Consider the following 20,132-nt stretch of genomic DNA (forward strand, 5'->3'; position numbering starts at 1 on the left):
TAATTTAACAACTTAACACATATTAAAATTAAATCATAATATATGTTCGAATAAAAATACCTAATTAGTAATTACTCGTTCCCACAGTTAGCGTTATAATTACAAGTGAATTTTCTTCTTCATAATAATAAATTCACCAGTAGAAGTAATAATTTTTTTATTTGTTCATTTTAATATCTTTAATGTAATAAACTTATGAGATATTTTAAATTTAATTAAAACAATACATCATATTTTGTTAATTCGATTACAGTCGTATAGTTTTCTTTTATTAAAAAAGCGCGTGAAAACTATTTTTTTATATTATTACCAAAAAATAAAAATGACATTCTGAAACCGATTATATTTTTATTGAATCAAATACAATATATAAATATGTAATTCAGTTTATATTTAAATACATAAAGACAGAGAACATGATACATGTACTACAACCATCTCTCTCACTCATTATAGTATCCAATATGGAGTCCACTATCAATTGCTCCAATATCAGCAGTGCTATTCTGTAAGAATTTACTTCATGAAATGTTGTTCAATCGACTTATGTTGATATACTATTTTGATGCGTGTATTCTTGAAATTTTATAATTATTATTGTCAATATCGAATATCATTTTCTGATATTTCACGACCGTTTTCTGCGGTGAGTGCTCACTTTACATCAGGTGTGATAACAGTCAAGCGCTAGCCTATACATTTAAAAAAAAAAAAAAGTTTCGAGTTTGTTCTTAAAGAATAGCACTACAGAAGTGTTAATCTGTAAGAACTCACTTTATTACTCACCCGTGAAATTATGACGACCGACTTATCGTGGTATACTATTTTGATGCGTGTGTCCTTTAAATTGTATAACTATTATAATCAATGTTGCATATCACGGATATTTTACGATCATTTGCTGCGGTGAGTAACGCGTTTTTTCTTACAGACTAGCACCACGGTTCTTTTTGAGCTAAACTCGACAATACAATTTTAAAACATGTCTTTAAATATAATTAAATAAACGAGACATTGTTATTCGTACATAATGTATTTTCATAACATTAATCGCGATAAACATGCTTATCAATATCTATAGAAAAATAAATAAAACTAAATTAAAATTCGTTTTTTTTTTTTTGGTTTTCCCTGAAGACCTTTAGCGCTATCGATAAAATAAATGAGAAATGAGAGTACAGAAAAATATCGAAGCATGCATATTCATAATTATCATTAAATCATATTATAATTATATATTCTGTTTTCAAATTTTTAATAATGCCCAATCATTATCCTATTTTATATTTACGTAAACAAAATTAAAATTGGACCTTTTGATGATTCTAAATTTAAATATATTTTAAAACATGACATTCCATTTATAAATTTACTATTCTATTTCAACTAATGAGGTTATTATTAATTACATTATTATCAAAGAGGTTTTAAGTCTAGTTAATATTTATATATATTAATTATTTCGGATTTATTGAACAGTGACGAAAAACACTTAATTAAAAAAAACACAAAATATTCTTTATTCAATTACATGAGCGGATACGACACCTCGACAATTCAACCAACACACATATAGAAACAAATAAGGCAACAAGTTGTCAATAAATATTACATAAACATTTGTTTGTAACAAAGAAAAAATACAATTCACATTCCATAGTGACAGAAGGATACAACTATATTACGTACATTAAAAAAAGAAACGATGTATGTTTGTTTATTAAAATATAAATTAATTAAAAACTAGCAGTAGCTTTTCTGTAAGAACAAACTTGAAACACCGCAAAACACAATCGTGAAATGTCAAAACGTGATAAGCGACATTGACTATAATAATTATAAATAAAAGGGTACATGGATCAAAATAGCGTATCAACGTATGTGGGTTTACAACATTTCACGATTGTGATACAACTAGGCGTACGTTAAAATATAAAAAGTACCCCATTTCATTAGAATCCCATAGTTCGAGGATAATTGATTAACATAGAAATACACATACTGAAAAGAAATTAAGTGCAAGACCAAACAATTATAACGCGCTTTCTGAGGCACGATATTAAAACACTAAGAAATACCTAACTCCGAGCATCTCGGTAGAAAAACTCAATAGCTATTCTACCACGAGACCAACAGCTTTGAAAGCTACGCAATTAACCAACGAGCATGTCAAAAAAAACAGTTATAAAGATGTAAAGTTTGACACTAATAATTATGCCATTTCATACGGATTATTAACAAAACTCTTCAGGGTGAACACGCAAAAAGATCATTATGGCTGTCAAAAATTATACATAACCTGTAGGATTATAAATTACGAATACGTGTTTATTAAATTATATTTAACTCCTTAATGACATTTAAAGTAGAGTTGCCAGCTTTTCAAGGGTCCCGGTTTTCAGGGTATTTTTAAATATTAAAAGAACTTCAATTTTTCAATATCACTTGAGAAACTAATTTTAAGTATATATATGATTATAATTTCGGAAGAATGGCTTACCCATGTTTAGAGGTAAAATAAGTGATAGATGGGTGGGACCTAGCCAGGTGAACTTGCACAAAGCCTTACCACCAAGTGAAGGCATCATATCATCAATTCATTTAAAATAAGAGCCGCAATGGAGCACTGTTTTAAATAAGCTCCTGAGAAGAGGTCTTTGACCCAGTTGTGAGACGTTTTAGGGGAGGGCAGGTTTTATCCATAAAAAAATGTCCTTCCTTGGGGTTCATACTAAATTTCATCAAATTCGGTTCAGTAATTAAGACGTGAAAGCGCGACAAACAGACGGAATTACTTTCGCATTTAAAATATTAATATAAACATAATGCACGCGACTAAGTCACATAGATTAAGAAATAGAATTAAGTGAGTAATAAAAAAATAAGTGGTTTCGAAGTAATAAGGACTCTTTTTATACCTACCACCTACCCCTCTAACAAGCAGACGAAGCCGTGGGAGAAAACTAGTTTCAATATAACAACGAAAATATGTGCGTGCTCTTATTTATTATCAGTGACCTTAGAGCCAAGAGTTACATAAATTGGAAGTTTAACGATTCTGATAATTCCATTGACGTTTGTATTATCAATATTTGATATCTTATGTTTAACCGAATACAGAAGTATAGGAGGATAATGTATTTCACTTATTATTATGGAGATACATAGCCGGATTGTATTATCTCTTTTTTTTTAAATTATTTGTAGGCTAACGGGCAAACGAACCTGATGGTAAAATGTTAGAAATATTAACCATTCCTCACATCGCCAATACGCCATCAATCTTTTTTTTTAAATGAACGAATCATTTACTGCATTGAAATGTCTTGAAAAAATACGTAAGAATAAAACTGTCATTAAATTGGTTATTGTATCATTCAAGATGTTGATATTTCTTCCAATGTTTTTTACTTAAAATAATAATTTAAATTAACAGCTCGTATGTTTCCCACGGCTGGGCAAAGGTTCCTTGTGACTTGATGGGACATTCAAGTTTCTTCGCGATATTTTCCTCCACCTTTTACTGGTGGTAGGGCTTTGTGCAAGCTCGTCTGGGTAGGTACCACCCACTCATCAGATATTCTACCGCAAAACAGCAATACTTGATATTGTTGTGTTCCGGTTTGAAGGGTGAGTGAGCCAGTGTAATTACAGGCACAAGGGACATAACATCTTAGTTCCCAAGGTTGGTGGCGCATTGGCTATAAGCGATGGTTGACATTTCTTACAATGCCAATGTCTAAGGGCGTTTGGTGACCACTTACCATCAGGTGGCCCATATGCTCGTCCACCTTCCTATTCTATAAATAAATATATATATATATATATATATTTAATAGCCCCTTGCGAGCTTTTATTTTATATATATAAATATATATATAATATAAAAGCTCGCAAGGGGCGGTCTTTTCATGGAAGTAGTGATCTGTTCCAGCCAAACTCTAACGATAGCTACTATAAACAAATCGTATATGAATTGAATTGAATTGAATTTGCGGGGCTGGGCTTTGAAACATTAGGTCCACGGTCATTTGATACTAAAATAATATAAAAAATCTCACTAAGTGGTCCTCGCTTCTGGAGACCCAAGAGCTAGCGCATATTTAGCCTAAAGGCTGAGTCTAGCGGTGCAGAGAGGCAATAGTGCCAGCATCTTGGGTACAATGCCACAGGACCTTTTAGATCTCGACCTTTTGGATCTTTTGGACGGCGTTTTTTTTTCTATAAATTTGTAATGCGTATTTTATTTTTTACTTTGACTAACTGTTTTTATATAATCGTATAATAAATTCTTAAATTCCAAAGGTCAAATGTAACGGCTACTAATAATCAGCTATTTTATCAAGTATTATATATTAATTATTTCCGTGGTTCTCTATAGCACGTGAATCTTTATTCGGTTCTAGTGAAGCCATTTCTACCAAATTTTCATTCGTATATCTATGGTCACATGACATGTCAAATGCTTCTGTCATTTCTAAACATTTTGATGTTTGCGTGATTGCTTAATTGAAACAGCCCAGTGAAAAAAAAAGGTCGAGAAATGCAGGTTTCCTCACGAAGTTTTTTTTCAAACGCAAATTAAACATTTAAAAAATAAATTGCCTCGGACAAAACCACGATCTTTGATTAAGAATCACGTGATCTAACCACAGTGCCATCTCGGCTCATGTAACTTGAGTGACTAAGCGTAATATGGCAAGGGACTTACTCTTTTAAGCCCACTCGTTGACAGCGCATTGCAAGCGTCATGTGACACATTTATCCAATGCCTTATTACTGTTAATTAAATTAAAATATATATATTAACGTACGACTCTACTACCAAAACGTTTTCACTTAAACTTTGAATCGTTGCAATTAAATTCACAATTACACATTAGCTTTCATATTTTAAATAAAAATGAAAAAAAAAAGTTTAATTTAAACGTTATAACAAATCGTTGCATATTATTTCGATTTTGACAGAATCTTAACAAACAAAAAACAATTTTCACTTACAAAACGGAGAAGTATATTTATGTAGGTAGACTTCCAGACTGTTCCATAACTTTCTCGATTTACAGCGTTCCTATTGGTCGCAGCTAAATAAAACGTTCATAGCCGGAAGACCCTTTTAATTTATCAATGAATTAATCAAAATAACTGCTTCTCATTATTAATAACGAGTTATTTGTAACGTCGACATATTTTTATACATTTAAATTGTGTCTAGTTTGGTATAATCTTTCATTTTTACGCTAAGTTAAGAAATCAAAAATGAATGCCTAAGATAATTAGTACGTTAGTCCAAGCCGTATTAGGAATCAATTTATTTATCAAAAAGTAGTAAAGTTACATGAACTTTATGTGATATATGACTCTGTTAACAGGTAAAGTTGTAACAAACAAAAATTACATTAAGTTTTTTTAGTTACGATGTTTTAATTCGTCTAATTAAAACCTTTTTGATGATCCCACTTGATAAAGCATTGAAAATATTCTTTATCTGTTCCATTTTAATTATGACGCTTCGAGAGAAAATAAAAAATGGAATATTGTTTTTTTCGTATCTATTAATACAATAATGGCCAAATAAACATTTTTAAATTTCATAAATCACTTAACACTAGCAATAAATAACATTTTTTAAACGAACGTAGGCACTTATTATATTTCCACGCAATTACAAGTTAAACACTTAATTATACCGTACAACAGAGTAAACAACTATTAAATATAACGAACTTTTGAACTTCACTTAAACACAGCATCCATACAAAATAATTAATCATAAATATTCTCGGCTCCTAAACGTAAATCATTTCATCTAACCACCGATCTTGTTTCAAGATGGCTGCCGCTGCCAACATAACGAACATAAATAGTTTAATTTAGGACGCCTGTTAATCTCGCTCACTCAACAACAAAGTCTCAAATTACATCCAATTATATACCATTCAATCCTTTTAGAGGTATATTGTAAAAAAACATCCGGTAACAATCGCGGTCATTAAGAAAAAAGGCGCGTAACGAAAGATTTGACGTTTCGAGCTACCAACATGCTTAACGATGCGGACGAGTAGTGATGCTCGTCTATCGATAGATGGGGGACGATTATCACGAGCTAATTTCGCTTTGTCCCATTTAAGGTTTACAATTAGTATCGATGGAACCTTAAATGTCAACGTTTATCCATATATTTAAACGATTTAAAACTATAATTACTCTATAATGTGTTGAAAAAAACTAATAACAGTGATTATAGGAACAAAGATAACCAAGGTTAACTTATTAGGTATGTAATTTTTTTCATTTTATAGACATCAAATAGTAAAGTATGTGATGTTTATAATTATACCAGCGATTTATTGATATAATTAAAAAAACACTACAAATTGTTTCATAATGTATACATTCATGATGCGATAAAATAGTATCGATAGAATGCTACCAACTCTAGGAAATAATCAAATTTGGAACAACAATGGCGCTGGCTGATAATCGCAGGCGTTCATTCCCGCCTTCACAAAAGTTCTTTGTCAACCCGCTTCCATATTACATTTGTATTTTTTTTTTCTTTTAGGCGACAATTTTGACGCGTTAAGCCGGTTTGATTAAAAACCATTTTTATTCTGTTCATAAAAATAATATTGTTGTTAGAAGGGTGGTAGTCAATTGAGGCAGGGCGCTCAGTTATTTGTCGAACAATATTTTTTATAGCGTTATACATTACGTATATCGTTATATTTTTTTGTTGACACAGATAATGGAGAATTTTATGAGGGGTTTGGGAACAGTAGCGAGTAATTAAATCTGGAACGGAGTTTGAATTTGGAACGATATCAACATTTTGTTTATTGTTCTATTGAATGAAAAAAAATACATAACGGCTTTTAATATTTTTAATTCATCTTTAAAATAATTTAATTAGTTTTTAATTCCCCATTCCAATATTACTGTTTTCAATAATTTTATTATTAATAAAAGTAAAAGATAGAAGTTAACATTAACGTTACTGTCCATAATATAACACTATAATTTAAAAAAAACAGTTCTAATGCATTTATGAACTCAAAATAAAATTTATACTTTATTCAAGAACATTCCAATCTTTATTCAGTGCTTGATATTATTTGAATTATTATCTTACAAGAATGAATAAAATTTAAAGCTACTGGTTAAGTAAGAAGCAAGAATCACAACATGTGTAACTTACTTGTGTACTTACTTTTTGTCATTAATTCAATTACATTTATCGAAATGAAATGATACTAACGATCATTGTGTTATATTTATTTATTTACCATATTAAAAAATATCAGTATAGATAACTAGTTATCGACCGCGTCTTCGCCTGCATGTATAAAAAAGTGTATGTCCTTCATTGGGGTTCAGAAACAGACATTGGGGTTCAAGCTTGCCTAATACAAAATTTCAAAAAATCGGTTCAGCTGTAACATATCGGCAGAGTTACTTTCGCTAATTTATAATATTATTACAGATAAATATGCTAATTATAAAATATGCAACATACTATTAAAACCTGACAGATTGTTTACAATCATCCGAAAAAGAGATTTTGAATCGTAATAAACTATGTTTATTGAATATACTATCGTTATAATTAAGTTATCTCAAATAATTACAACTAATGAAGCGATTGTTACATTGTAAGAGGTTATCTGACACAAGACATAGTAATTACGAAATGGTGCTGGCAGGTCACAGATAATATATCAAAATAACTTTTTAATTAGATTATATTATGCCAGCATTGTTAAGCTAAATGTTAATAAACGATTTTAATGAGGACGTTTATACAAGATCAAAACGGACAAAGATAATTTTAATGTTTTTTTTTTATTAGCTAGTTCAATTCACTACAGACACAAGGGAAAACGTCTTAAGGCCCATTGTTGGCGAAGAATTAACAACGTTATGAGCTTAAGTTTATTACAGTGCTGGCACATACAAACGAAGTTTTACCTTTACAGAATAAATTTAAAAACAATAACAAATTTATGACAGTCACAAATACTAAGTTTCTCTTTATTTCTTCTTTAATAACAATAAATTAAATATTACGTTCTAAATTTAAAAAAAAAAAGTAATAAAAAATCACAGCGCTTAAACTGATAAAACCAATTTCATCCCTCATTACACTTTTTTGCTAAACATTAATATAAATAGCTTGTCAGCATCTAATATTATTGGATAAGTAATTATTCAAATTACTCACAACAAATATTGATACAAGATTAGTTCTGAACGCCATATTTTTTGCTGTCAACCACGCACAGATAAAAAATATAATGATTAACGATTGTGTTTGTACAGCCATTACAGCACTATTGAACTATTTCACATAATAAAACTGGTTTAGCACTTTATAAATATAAGGAATTTATGTTTGTTGGAATTAACTAACCTTTTTACATGACTTCTGTTAATTTTATTGCGCTGAACTAGAAATATAAATTTTATTTACAGATTAATCATCTTTGCTGCAACGATAGCGTTTATACATGAATGTTTATAAACTTAGCCGTTTTTAATTTATTAAATAGGACAGTATTTATGTTTTAAACACCGTACCTTTAATCATACATTTTCAAAAAAAAAGTTTGTCTAATTTTCACGCGTAACTTATCCCCAAAACTACAATGAATAGTTATTTATGAATGTTTATGGCGTCCGTTCCTTTAACATTTATATAATTGTGATGATATTTTGTTTAGTTTTGCGAACGTTCTCGAAGTTTACTTACTATTTAGTTTTTTTTTATAGTATAGGTTGGCGGACGAGCATATGGGACACCTGATGGTAAGTGGTTACCAATGCCCATAGACATTAGCATTGTAAGAAATGTTAACCATCGCTTACATCGCCAATGCGCCACCAACCTTGGGAACTAAGATCCCTTGTGCCTGTAATTACACTGGCTCACTCACCCTTCACCGCTGTTTTGCGATAGAATATCTGATGAGTGGGTGGTACCTACCCAGACGGGCTTGCACAAAGCCCTACCACCAGTAAAAGTATTAGTACAATCATTTTAAATTCATTGAAGACCACATAAACGATGTCACAGCAAACATTTGCTCTTTTGTTTTTTTTTAAATAGCTATTGTAATTCGGAACGGGCACAAGGAACAACGCCGTGGGTCCTATAGCGGCGTATTGACGGCGTAATGAATGGTTTGAATAAACAAAGTCACAGCAAAGAGTTATTGTTGTATTCAATCAAATATAATTGCGGTTTTGGAGTCAGGGGTGATATTTATCTGAATTTTAAAAAGTGAAAAGGAGAAATATCATTTCTTAATTTATGTTAAGCATTATCAAAATGTATTACAACTTAAAATACATGTTACTCTAATTATTAATTTTTTCTTCCATCGCGCTCGTACGACTTCTCAGCGTGTAATAGAATTTGGTATATACCTTAATTACATTTGTACAATTGAACACGGAATTAAAATTTTATTAGTTTTAAACTAAAAAAAAAAAATATTATTTGTTATAAAATACGTAATATTATATTCAATAAATTGCAAAAGAAAAACTATGATTTAAAAAAAATGCGAGAATGTTCAAACAAAACTCCAGTCTCTTTAGCTATAAGCTTATAATTAATACATATTAATACAGACTTTAAAATGTACACATAATTACGCGTTACCTTCTAATCAAAGACATATGTACTAAATAACATACACAAACGTGTTAATACATACGTAGAATTAGCCGATAACTTTTTGACAGATAATAAATATGGATACTCGCTCCGATTTTACCTTTTTTAGTCGTTTATGACTTTTTTTTTTATAGAAGAGGAAGGCGGACGAGCATATGGGCCACCTGATGGTAAGTGGTCACCAAACGCCCTTAGACATTGGCATTGTAAGAAATGTCAACCATCGCTTACATAGCCAATGCGCCACCAACCTTGGGAACTAAGATTTTATGTCCCTTGTGCCTGTAATTACACTGGCTCACTGGCACTTTTATAGCCTTTTAGGTGTCCTACAGACATAAGATTAAATACCTACTGATTGTCCGTATATATATGTTTATTTATTTATTTAGTTATAATAGCACACTTACAGCGTACATATAAAGCATTGAAAAGATTAATTTATACAACAATTATAGTATATCTAATGCATATCAATTACAAGTGTACATAGCACTTCCAGATTCATCTAATCAAATTCAAATTAAAAGTAACAAAAAATCATCAGTTATTTTAAAAAAATGTCAAAATTAAATAATAAATAATGTCATTATTATAATAAAAAATCAATCGGCGAAATCATCATTCAAAATTATTAAAAGTATTAATTAAAACTAATCATGCATTTTATAATAATTAAGTAACTTATTTCTTAAGATTGCGGGAGAGTGACAAAAAATGTCAATGTCCGGAATTGATTTAATGATATTGTTATATTATTTATATGTTGTTAGATGAGCATAGCTTATTCTAGCACAAGTTTTCAAAACGAATAAATTTATAATTTATGCAAAGTTAATAAGAACAAGCTATTAAATATATTAAAAAAACCCTAATACCTAACACCAGAAAAACATTTTTTTTAAATTATTGTTTTGAATATAGCTTAGTATTAATAATAATCGGTTTGACGTTTCCCAAATATTTAACTCGCCGCCATTAAAATTCAAAAAAAGAAAGATCGTTTCCCGCGCAATCTTCACTTTCTTATTTATCAGAGAACAACGATCTGAAATGTTTCTTCTCGATAAATTTTTATCTTAATAGCCTCATGTTACGGATAAGCTACTATTTTTTATGCGGTTAATTCGATGTATGTATCTTTAGCGGGAAGTGACAACTTTTCGATAACAACCTCTTTTGAAATTGTGATAAATAATTTATTCTGTCATGCGGCTTAGATATCGGTATATTTTTTTATTTTTATTTTTTTAGTTAATCGACCGGACCGAAAAAAAATAGAAAATAAAATTGATTATTTTACCAACTATCAAAAACAATGAATACTTATAAAAGGCTTGAAAATTAAAAGTATGTACTTAGTTTTACAAAACAATAATATGTTTATAAAATAACTTATTTTTTATATTATTTTAAAACAAGTCTTAAATAAATTCTACAATTATAAAGATTTATAAACGTAATTATATTATGTAAAACATGAATAAATTAGCCGTATTAATGTTTAACAAGTTTTTAATTTAATATTTCACGGTCAAAGACTGTATAGTGAATTAAAAAAAAACAAACATTGATTAAATTTTTTTTTAAAACTAAAACTTATATAGGTAAACATTATAAACGAGAATTCGGAAATAAAATTGAAATATCCGTTTAAAAAAAAAAAACAAAACTATTCTACTATCAATGTAATGTAAAGTTTTTTTTAATGTTAAGTAGGCACGAAGGTGGATAAATATGCGATCTGATGAGGAGTGGTCAGATCAAAAATATTAGCACTGTAAGAAATATTCATCCTTTCCTTAATCTGTTAAGCGCTACAGAATGTGATGTGTGTTTGAAATGACAATTGGACAATATTATGTAAATTTCAGTTACCTAATAAAGATATTTGTTAACGTTTATTTACTAATTAATAAAAACCGGTAAGTTTTTTTACTTGCTTATATTAAAACCGATTGCGATGAACTACAAAATTTATAAAAATCAAATTGTAGCGACGGAATTAGAAAGCTCTACAATCGACTCTATCATTAAAATAAAACTTCCAATCAAATTTTAACATAGTGTGAAATAAAACTTACCCCCAGGGAATCTGTGAGGAAATATTCTGCCATGTCTGTTGATCAGCCAAGGGTAGAGCTGGTAAGATTCTCTAGGCACAGGCGCTGCTGGATGTGGGGGTGGATGTGGAGGGAGAGGAGCTCCAAAACCTTGTTGCTGATGAGCGAGTGCCGCGGCCAATGCCGCTCCTTGGAAATGGGCCAGAAACTGGTGGTGATGGCTCTGAGCGTCTAAGTACGGTAGCCTCTTTAATTCAGGAGTTGGAAATACAGCTGGCAACGCACTAGGTCTCAATAACGGCCTTGGGGATGGACTACGAGGAGACGCCACCGGCGACGGCGACCCAGGACTCGCCAGCGGAGGCGACGTTTGTTTCGGCCTCTCCGAACCACCAACTATACTGTCTATACTAAATCCAATCTTGGGCTTAGATGGCACCGCCACCACAGGGGTCGGTGCGAGAGGCATCATGCTTTCACACAACGGTTCCGTCACAAATAACACCAAATCAATACCACATGTCACAAGCACAATCCATCGTTACGCGAACACGCGATACGAACGCCTAGGCGGCGCGCGGCCGAATGAGCCCTACGCGTTCTCTCGACGCCCGGCCAACGAAAAAAAAATAACGAACATGGACGCCCGTCCTCCGATTGGCTACCGATCTCCAATGGGTGGCGTCCGATCTCCTAAGAACGTTCGTTAGACAACTTACGAGAACTTCATTGGTTGAACTGTATGCAGAGGTGGAATTTGAATTTAGAACCTTCCTGAGTGGGCGGATTCGGTTCGAAACTCGTGATTTTCAACCGGATAGATGGAGAGACGCTACAAAATCGTCGCGTTCAAGCGGGGTTGAGAGGCTTTCGAACTTGGTCGGGTATGAAACAATTAAGGCACCGATTGGGTAGGTTAGCGAGGTACTCTTTGGTCTTTTTTGGTCCGTCGGAGCCGGTCGCGTCGTCCACACAGCGATGCTCTTTAATTAACTGAGATGCTTTATTAGCTTAATGTCTCGAGATAAAGTTTTTCAGCGGTTTCCGAGTGATGTATAATCGATTCGGTGCGAAATTGCTGATTCGCCGCGGTGTTTTGCGTTCGTAATAATTTTTATCGACAATAATATAATGGCTGAAGCGACCTCACCGTTCGCTTGTTTATTTAAATTTTAATGAAATACGATAAAGTTTATATTTCACGGAAATTTAACGCCGTCATAAATATTACAGTGTTTTGTAAATAGTATGATTTTTTAATTAAAAATTGTTTTGTAATATACGAGACGATTGATTTCAATTTAATAATATTGATTGTAATTTTAACGTCAGTCACGTAATGTAACTACTTGGTGCACATTTGATTACAACTGCATATATTTCATTGCTTCTGTAAAACAATGTAATAAATTTAAGAAACCATTCAGATAAATAATTGATCGTTTCATTTTCATTGCGTTCGTTTCAATTTAACTTCACATTGATTTTTGTTGCTGATATTGAATATTAACAAACTATTTTTGAATTAACTTTCAAATAAATCAGTAATTGCTATAGATATACCTATAAATATTAAGGTAAAATTTCATTCAGTCATAACTGCTCAGTATTGATGTGTTCCGGACTAAAGGTATATAGGGCTCACTCTTGATAGGTAGACCCAAGCGCGATCCGAAAAGAGGTTGATATGCCTCATGATCGAATACCAAATCGTAAATAAAAAAAGACCATTAAATCCTCTAAATAATTTTGAAAGAAACACAGCTAGGTACAATTATTGAGACGTTTCGCATTGTGCCTCGGCAATCTCCTCGCGATAATTATCAACGGAGATGACCGCCTCTGAATTCTACTAACCTATAACAATAACGATACGTTCCCGATTCAATTCTAATCCAACTCGACTATGCTAATTTTATTCGGATCGGAACCGAACCGATATGATGTTAACATATACCGTTGTGTCAAAACCAAACTTAATTGTTAACTTTCATACCAATAGTCGATAATTAAATTAAAGAGTAAAAAAACGCATAAACGGCAACGATCACGCTTCGATTCTATTGCAATAAAGTAACGGTTTGTCAGGAGAATTGACCCCCTGTGTAATGACTGATCTAAGAGACCAACTTTCCGCGGACACATAAAGGTCGTAATGTAAAGAAAGCATCTGAATTGTTTTTCCATTTATGCATCCACTGTTACAGAATATTTCGCTTCCACCGCGCCTAGCTAACATCGTAGTCATAATATATTGGTGCAAAAAAAAATTACGTCCAAATGTAGTTACAAGAAACGAGATTTAAAAAAAGAACATCAATAAATTTCGGAAAAAAAACACAAATAAGTTTTTTTATAGTTACATACGTAGCCTATGAACGAACATGTTATGCCAAGTTTCAAATAACTTAGTCTAACTTTTTATATTGTTTGTTGTTACTTTTTTAAATATAAATGGATTTGTTAAGCATTGTAAACTTATTTAACCATTAAAGTACGTTAACTAGTATTAAAAATAAATAGGCAACTACCTGAAAATATTAAACACAGAGAAGTAAAATGTATATACATATAATTGAGATTGTAATATTGATGATAACAAATGGGTATATAGATACTTGATGTAAAATGTTATCTATTTAATCTACAACAAACTTATCTCTTATTAAACATTAAGCAAGTTTCGAATTACATATATCAATATCAGAAAAAATGATGGGCCGGTTGGCGTGGTTGGTAGATACTTGCCTTAAGGAAAAGAAGTACCTATATGAAGTGTATCCGTTGTCTGGTTTCCATAGTACAAGCTTAGTTTGGGATCAGATGGCCGCGTGTGAATGATGTCAGAAAGTCCCAGGATAATATATTAAATATTATAATTAAAAATAAAAACAGATCCAATACTTAATAGCATAAAACAGAAGCTCACTAATAATCGTTATTAAAATTATTAATTAACAAGATTATAAAACAAATCTCGGGCACGATTTATTTTAACAATTTTTTTTTTGTCATATCGTTCATTCGTCTGAATTTTTCATAATCTCTAATAGATCAGCAGAATAAATATTAAATCTTGTAACATGTAAACACATGTACCTATGTGCTTAAACACGAGCCCACGTGAATAAAGAACATATTTAATTTGAAACTAATTATAATATTATAGACTAATTTAAAGTATAATATATAGTATAAATGTATGTATTGAAGCGATTTAAAAAAATAACTAGGTAGACATATTAAAATTGCTAATTTATTTCGTTAGAGTCTAACTCTGAATCGCGTACACGAAAAACAGATTATATAGTAAAATATCTAATATTTGATTTACAATAAAACCTACTTATGTATGATGTTTGTTCCTAACATCTAGTTAATATAATAATAACAAATAACTTTGTAATATTAGTATTTTAAGATCAATTTTGACCATAGATATATTTTTAGTATCTATATTTTTTTATTCTACGTAATTTAATATTAGCTGATTATTTAAACTATAAATATATATGGGATATAAGTATAACATTAATTATATTAGTCTAATTTATATTTTATAACTGGAACGCATTATTTTATCATTTACATTTTTAATATATTTTTTTTATTTAATGCAACGGTCACAAGGTATTATTCCTCATTTTAACTGTTTATATATCGACGTATACTAGCTGATAGGTATACCTATGCTTAGTACATAGGACACGTGGATTTTAATCGAATATTGCGAATTCAAATACGTGTCTCATTATTTAAGTGTCTTTTTATAATTCAACTCGTGTTCAATGATAGAGGAAAATACCATGACGTCATAACCGCCATAGAAATAAACTTAGCCCAGCGCTGGAACATTTAGTAGTTGAATAATATAAGTGTACTAGTGTCACCTGTTAGCGGGGAAAAGTTTGGTAGCCTACGTCAGATTATAAGCTGTCGCTATTTAAAAAGACATCTATATCTGTTCAGTCATATTTGCATGATTGGGTAACATATACACACATTCATATTTATAATATGAGTAGGACTATAGCTAATATCTACTTTGCATTGCGTCATCTCTACATTTTTTGTATTTATGTATATTATTAGATCACATGTCATCTATCAATTTTATATTGTTATGCGAGAATCTTCATGCTAGAGTACAAAGCTTCAATTCATTCGGTTGAATAGTTCAGAAACGCAGGCGGGACAAACAAATAAACATCATTTTTTATATGTATATATTGATTAACGAAGGTGTTTTGATTATGTTTATAATATAGTTTAAATTCGTACCGTTCTGTATCCTTTCACAAAAGTTGCTTAAAGGAGGTCCTAATGATAAGGCCAACTGTTATACGTAAATAATAAACTGTATACACACAGAATATATTGTCGCTTTTTTAACTTATGTAATGTATTAATTAGATAAATCGTTACGATGAGCAATTTAATAGATTTTTTTATATATTGTCTGGATAGGAATGCCTTTTGGCATTACGTCACATACCTTTGCATAATTTGTTAAAATAAAAATAAATAAGTAAATATTTACTTACTACTACTATTTGAATAAATAATACTATTATTTTCATCCGACGTACATAGACATGTAAATATTTTGCTTAATAAATATTATAATATGCATACACCTTTATATCCAATAAAATCGCCTCAGGCTAGACTTTTGTCTAGGTATCCTATACAAATCTAGACAAATTACCATACTAACACTAACGGGCCCCAGCTTTTATAATGCTTATAATTAATTTGAATAAATAATGTATTTCATTAAAATAATTGCCACTATTATTTCTGGTTAATTTACAATTTCAATTTATTTCACAATTCGATCTGTCTTTATGTTTCGATCAAATCCATATAATGCAGTTTTTACTAGAGAAACCTTTTTTCTGAAATCTCATCTTACTAATAAAATTAATCTCGAAATGTCTGGATGTTCTTGAATCAATCACACTTGAACTTGTGTTAAAATGAGTGGCCAAAGTCGAATTCCCCTCATGACGTATCTACGTCAGCACACGTATTTACGCGTTACCAAGAAGAGCAGGACACCCATGAGTCGAGACGGTCCAGTGGTAAGAACGCGTGAATCTTAAGCGATGATCGTGGGTACACCCGGGCAAGCACCGCTGAATTTTCATGTGCTTAATTTGTGTTTACAATTCGTCTCGTACTATACGGTGAAGGAAAACATCGTGAGGAAACCTGCATGTGTCTAATTTCATTGAAATTCTGGCACATGTGTATTCCACTAACCCGCATTGGAGCAGCGTGGTAAAATAAGCTCCAAACCTTCTCCTCAAAAAAAAAGCTGTTACTGTAAATATCATTTTCAAATTCACATTTCTTTAAAAGAACTATTGATTATGCAGTCGAAGGCGTGATCAGTTTGGCTTATATATGTACAGTAAGTAACAGCCTGTGAATGTCCCACTGCTGGGCTAAGGCCTCCTCTCCTTTTTTGAGAAGGCTTGGAAATTTTGAAGGTTTGGCTTATATATGTTGTATGCATATAATATATACTCTTATATATAAGAAAGCAGATGTGCAATACATTACCCATATACATTGACTTTGTTAGAAGCATTAACCTTTGGGACTTAGTTTTGTTATATTTATTTCTCATTGGCGATAGAAAAGGTGAATGACAACTTATTCGGAATATAAATTCTACTGAAAAGGACCGGCAAGAAACTGCCTACTGCTTTCTGAACAAACGCGTCTCCACTTAAAAAGAAAGTTTTGGAGTTGATTTCACCACACTGCTCCAGTAGTATGTGCAATGGCCTTTGGCCAAGAGGGCACATGCCCTGGGCTGAGGATCTTACGCAACAGACGCTCATGCACTTATATTATATATTATCTTTATGTAAAGAGAAGTTAAAGCTTACTAACATATGTTTACTTTTAACTTTTTCAAATAATAAAATATTTTTTTATTTACATAATAATAACTAACTTTAAATACGTAACCAAACAAATACTATAAACTTTCTTAATACATATTTGTCTAGTACTAAAATCAGACCTAGATTTAATGAGATAAAGTCTAGGTAAGCTATTTATCTTTAAACAATGACAAATTACTGCGACTGCGCTAACAAGCGCTGAACATAAAGCTTGCAATTAATTTGAATGACTGATTAACTTAGTATAAAATTAAACTAATTGTTGCCTGCGGATTCGTTTGTGGAAATTTTAATTGGAACATATTTTATATGCAGACGCAATAAATTATCTCTGCTTAAATTGATATCCGATCTTGTAAGTGCAAATAAGATTTTACTTCATTTCAAATGAATGTTTATAAACAATTATTATAATACAATCAATAGCATTCAAAACTATCTTTGTGCCCGTAGTGAGCTAATAAATCTAAGGGTTTGGTGACACTAAGAGGAACTGCTCTGTAGAACGCTGCAGCATGATGCGGTTCCATCCATAACGTCAGCAAAACGCAGGAACGACGCCGTGAGTAGCTATCAATCGTTTCGCAACATTATTGCATGAAAATCTTGCATTTTAATAGAATTTTGAATCTTCCTAAATAAAGTTTTTAATTATCATCTAATTTTCATTTTGAAAGTCCAGCAATCTATTCTATAAGAATTCACTTCATTACTCAGCCGCGAAATATTGACAAGCGTCTTACGGTGATATCCTATTTTGATGCGTGTATGCTTGAAATGTTATGATTATAATGGTCAATGTCGCATATCAATTTCTGAGATTTTACGACCGTTTTCTAGTCAGTTTTGTTTTTACAGAATAGCCCTACAGATACTGACTTGTTAATAGACTTGTAGGATGACGTTTTCTATAACGGCAAACATGCAGTAACAGCCTGTGAATGTCCTGGGCTGGGCTAAGGCCTCCTCTCCCTTTTTGAGGAGAAGGTTTGAAGCTTATTCCACCACGCTGCTCCAATGCGGGTTGGTGTAACACACATGTGGCAGAATTTCAGCGAAATTAGACACATGCAGGTTTCCTCACGATATTTTTATAACCGATGTTGATTATAACCATAAATTAAGCACATGAAAATTCAGTGGTACTTGCCCGTGTTTGAACCCACGATCACCGGTTAAGATTCACGCGTTCTCACCACTGGGCCATCTCGCCTTATGGCTACGGCAAACATAACATACATTAATACAAGGGCTACGTGTCGTGGTGGCCGTACTCAATGAAGATTAGTCAATTGCGCAAGTATATAATAATCCACACATTCGTGCGTAAAAGCAGATACTTTATTCTTTCATTCTAATAGTACAATTGGACAGTAATCTGACACAACTAAAGAGCCAAGAGTTGTCACTGCCCACTTGCGGCACCAGGGTTTTGATCCAAGGGTCATGGCTGTAGCTTTATAAACTAGCAACTTGACCAGCGAGGTACTTAAAAAATACAGCACCAATGGCAACCAGAGCCGTCAACTATTTCGGCCAGCTTGTCAACTTACCGCGTAATATAAAGCTACGTAATTCTGTGGCCACGTAATCCTGTGAATCACATAGGATATCACATAAAAAATATTCGGCCGCGTTCGTTCCACTGCAGTTCAGTTCCGCTATGTGTGGCCTCACCTTTATAGCCAGCCATTCATTATCACCTGAGCTTTTTAAAATTTATGTAAAAGCTGATCCAAAGAACACACAATTTACAATGATAAAGATTAATCCTTTTACAATTAAATTGTCCTTTCCATTTTTTATTTCATACAAAAATAAACATAAATTTGCAACTTTAAAAATAATTTCTTGAAAAATAAAAATAGTAAGTATAAAGTCGCATAAATTAAAAATCTATTACTCGAGAACTTTTACACAAAATATATTCTTTTAACATTTTATAAGCTTCATAATAATGTTGTCAACATTTTGCAATAAGAATGTTGCTCATTTGTAATCTGATTCAAATAAAACTATAATTCAGGACCAACCCGCTTTCGGACTACTAACGCCATCTAGCGAAAGTTACTGACATTTACCGCTCTTAAAATGTAAATTGGAATAAATTTGTAGTTCAAAACGATAATATTTGTTCTTCATTATACATGTTTATTTACATGAACAGTTAATTATTTGTTATATATTAGGAAAAAACACAGTTACGTATACAGTTATAAGTATATATTATATAAATAGGCGAAACTAAAACAGTTCAGTAGATTTTCTTTTGTTTGTCAATGGATTTTATTTTTAGCTTAAGACGATCTAAATTGTTTTCAATAAGAAATTTGACAAGAGAATGTTATATTTATTTCCGTTCATACACGTTCAGAGCAGTTGAGATAGTGGATAGGTATGAGTTAAGAACAATTTCGAAACTCCCCGCTGCAAAACGGTCGTAAAATATCGAAAATTGATATGCGATATTGA

At 31.6% G+C, this 20,132-nt stretch overlaps 1 protein-coding gene across 1 annotated transcript in view; it reads right to left on the bottom strand.

Annotated features, from left to right (window-relative positions):
* Window positions 1-12,892, bottom strand: part of LOC126778259 (homeotic protein empty spiracles-like) — a 35,854-nt gene extending 22,962 nt beyond the window's left edge. The window contains exon 1 of the mRNA XM_050501748.1: window positions 11,764-12,892. Coding sequence (XP_050357705.1) covers window positions 11,764-12,214 — 451 coding nt within the window. The 5' untranslated portion in view covers window positions 12,215-12,892. The remainder of the gene's footprint in view (window positions 1-11,763) is intronic.
* Between the last annotated feature and the right edge of the window lie 7,240 nt (window positions 12,893-20,132).

Source organism: Nymphalis io, chromosome 25, assembly GCF_905147045.1.
Source record: "Nymphalis io chromosome 25, ilAglIoxx1.1, whole genome shotgun sequence".
Classification (NCBI taxonomy): domain Eukaryota; kingdom Metazoa; phylum Arthropoda; class Insecta; order Lepidoptera; family Nymphalidae; genus Nymphalis; species Nymphalis io.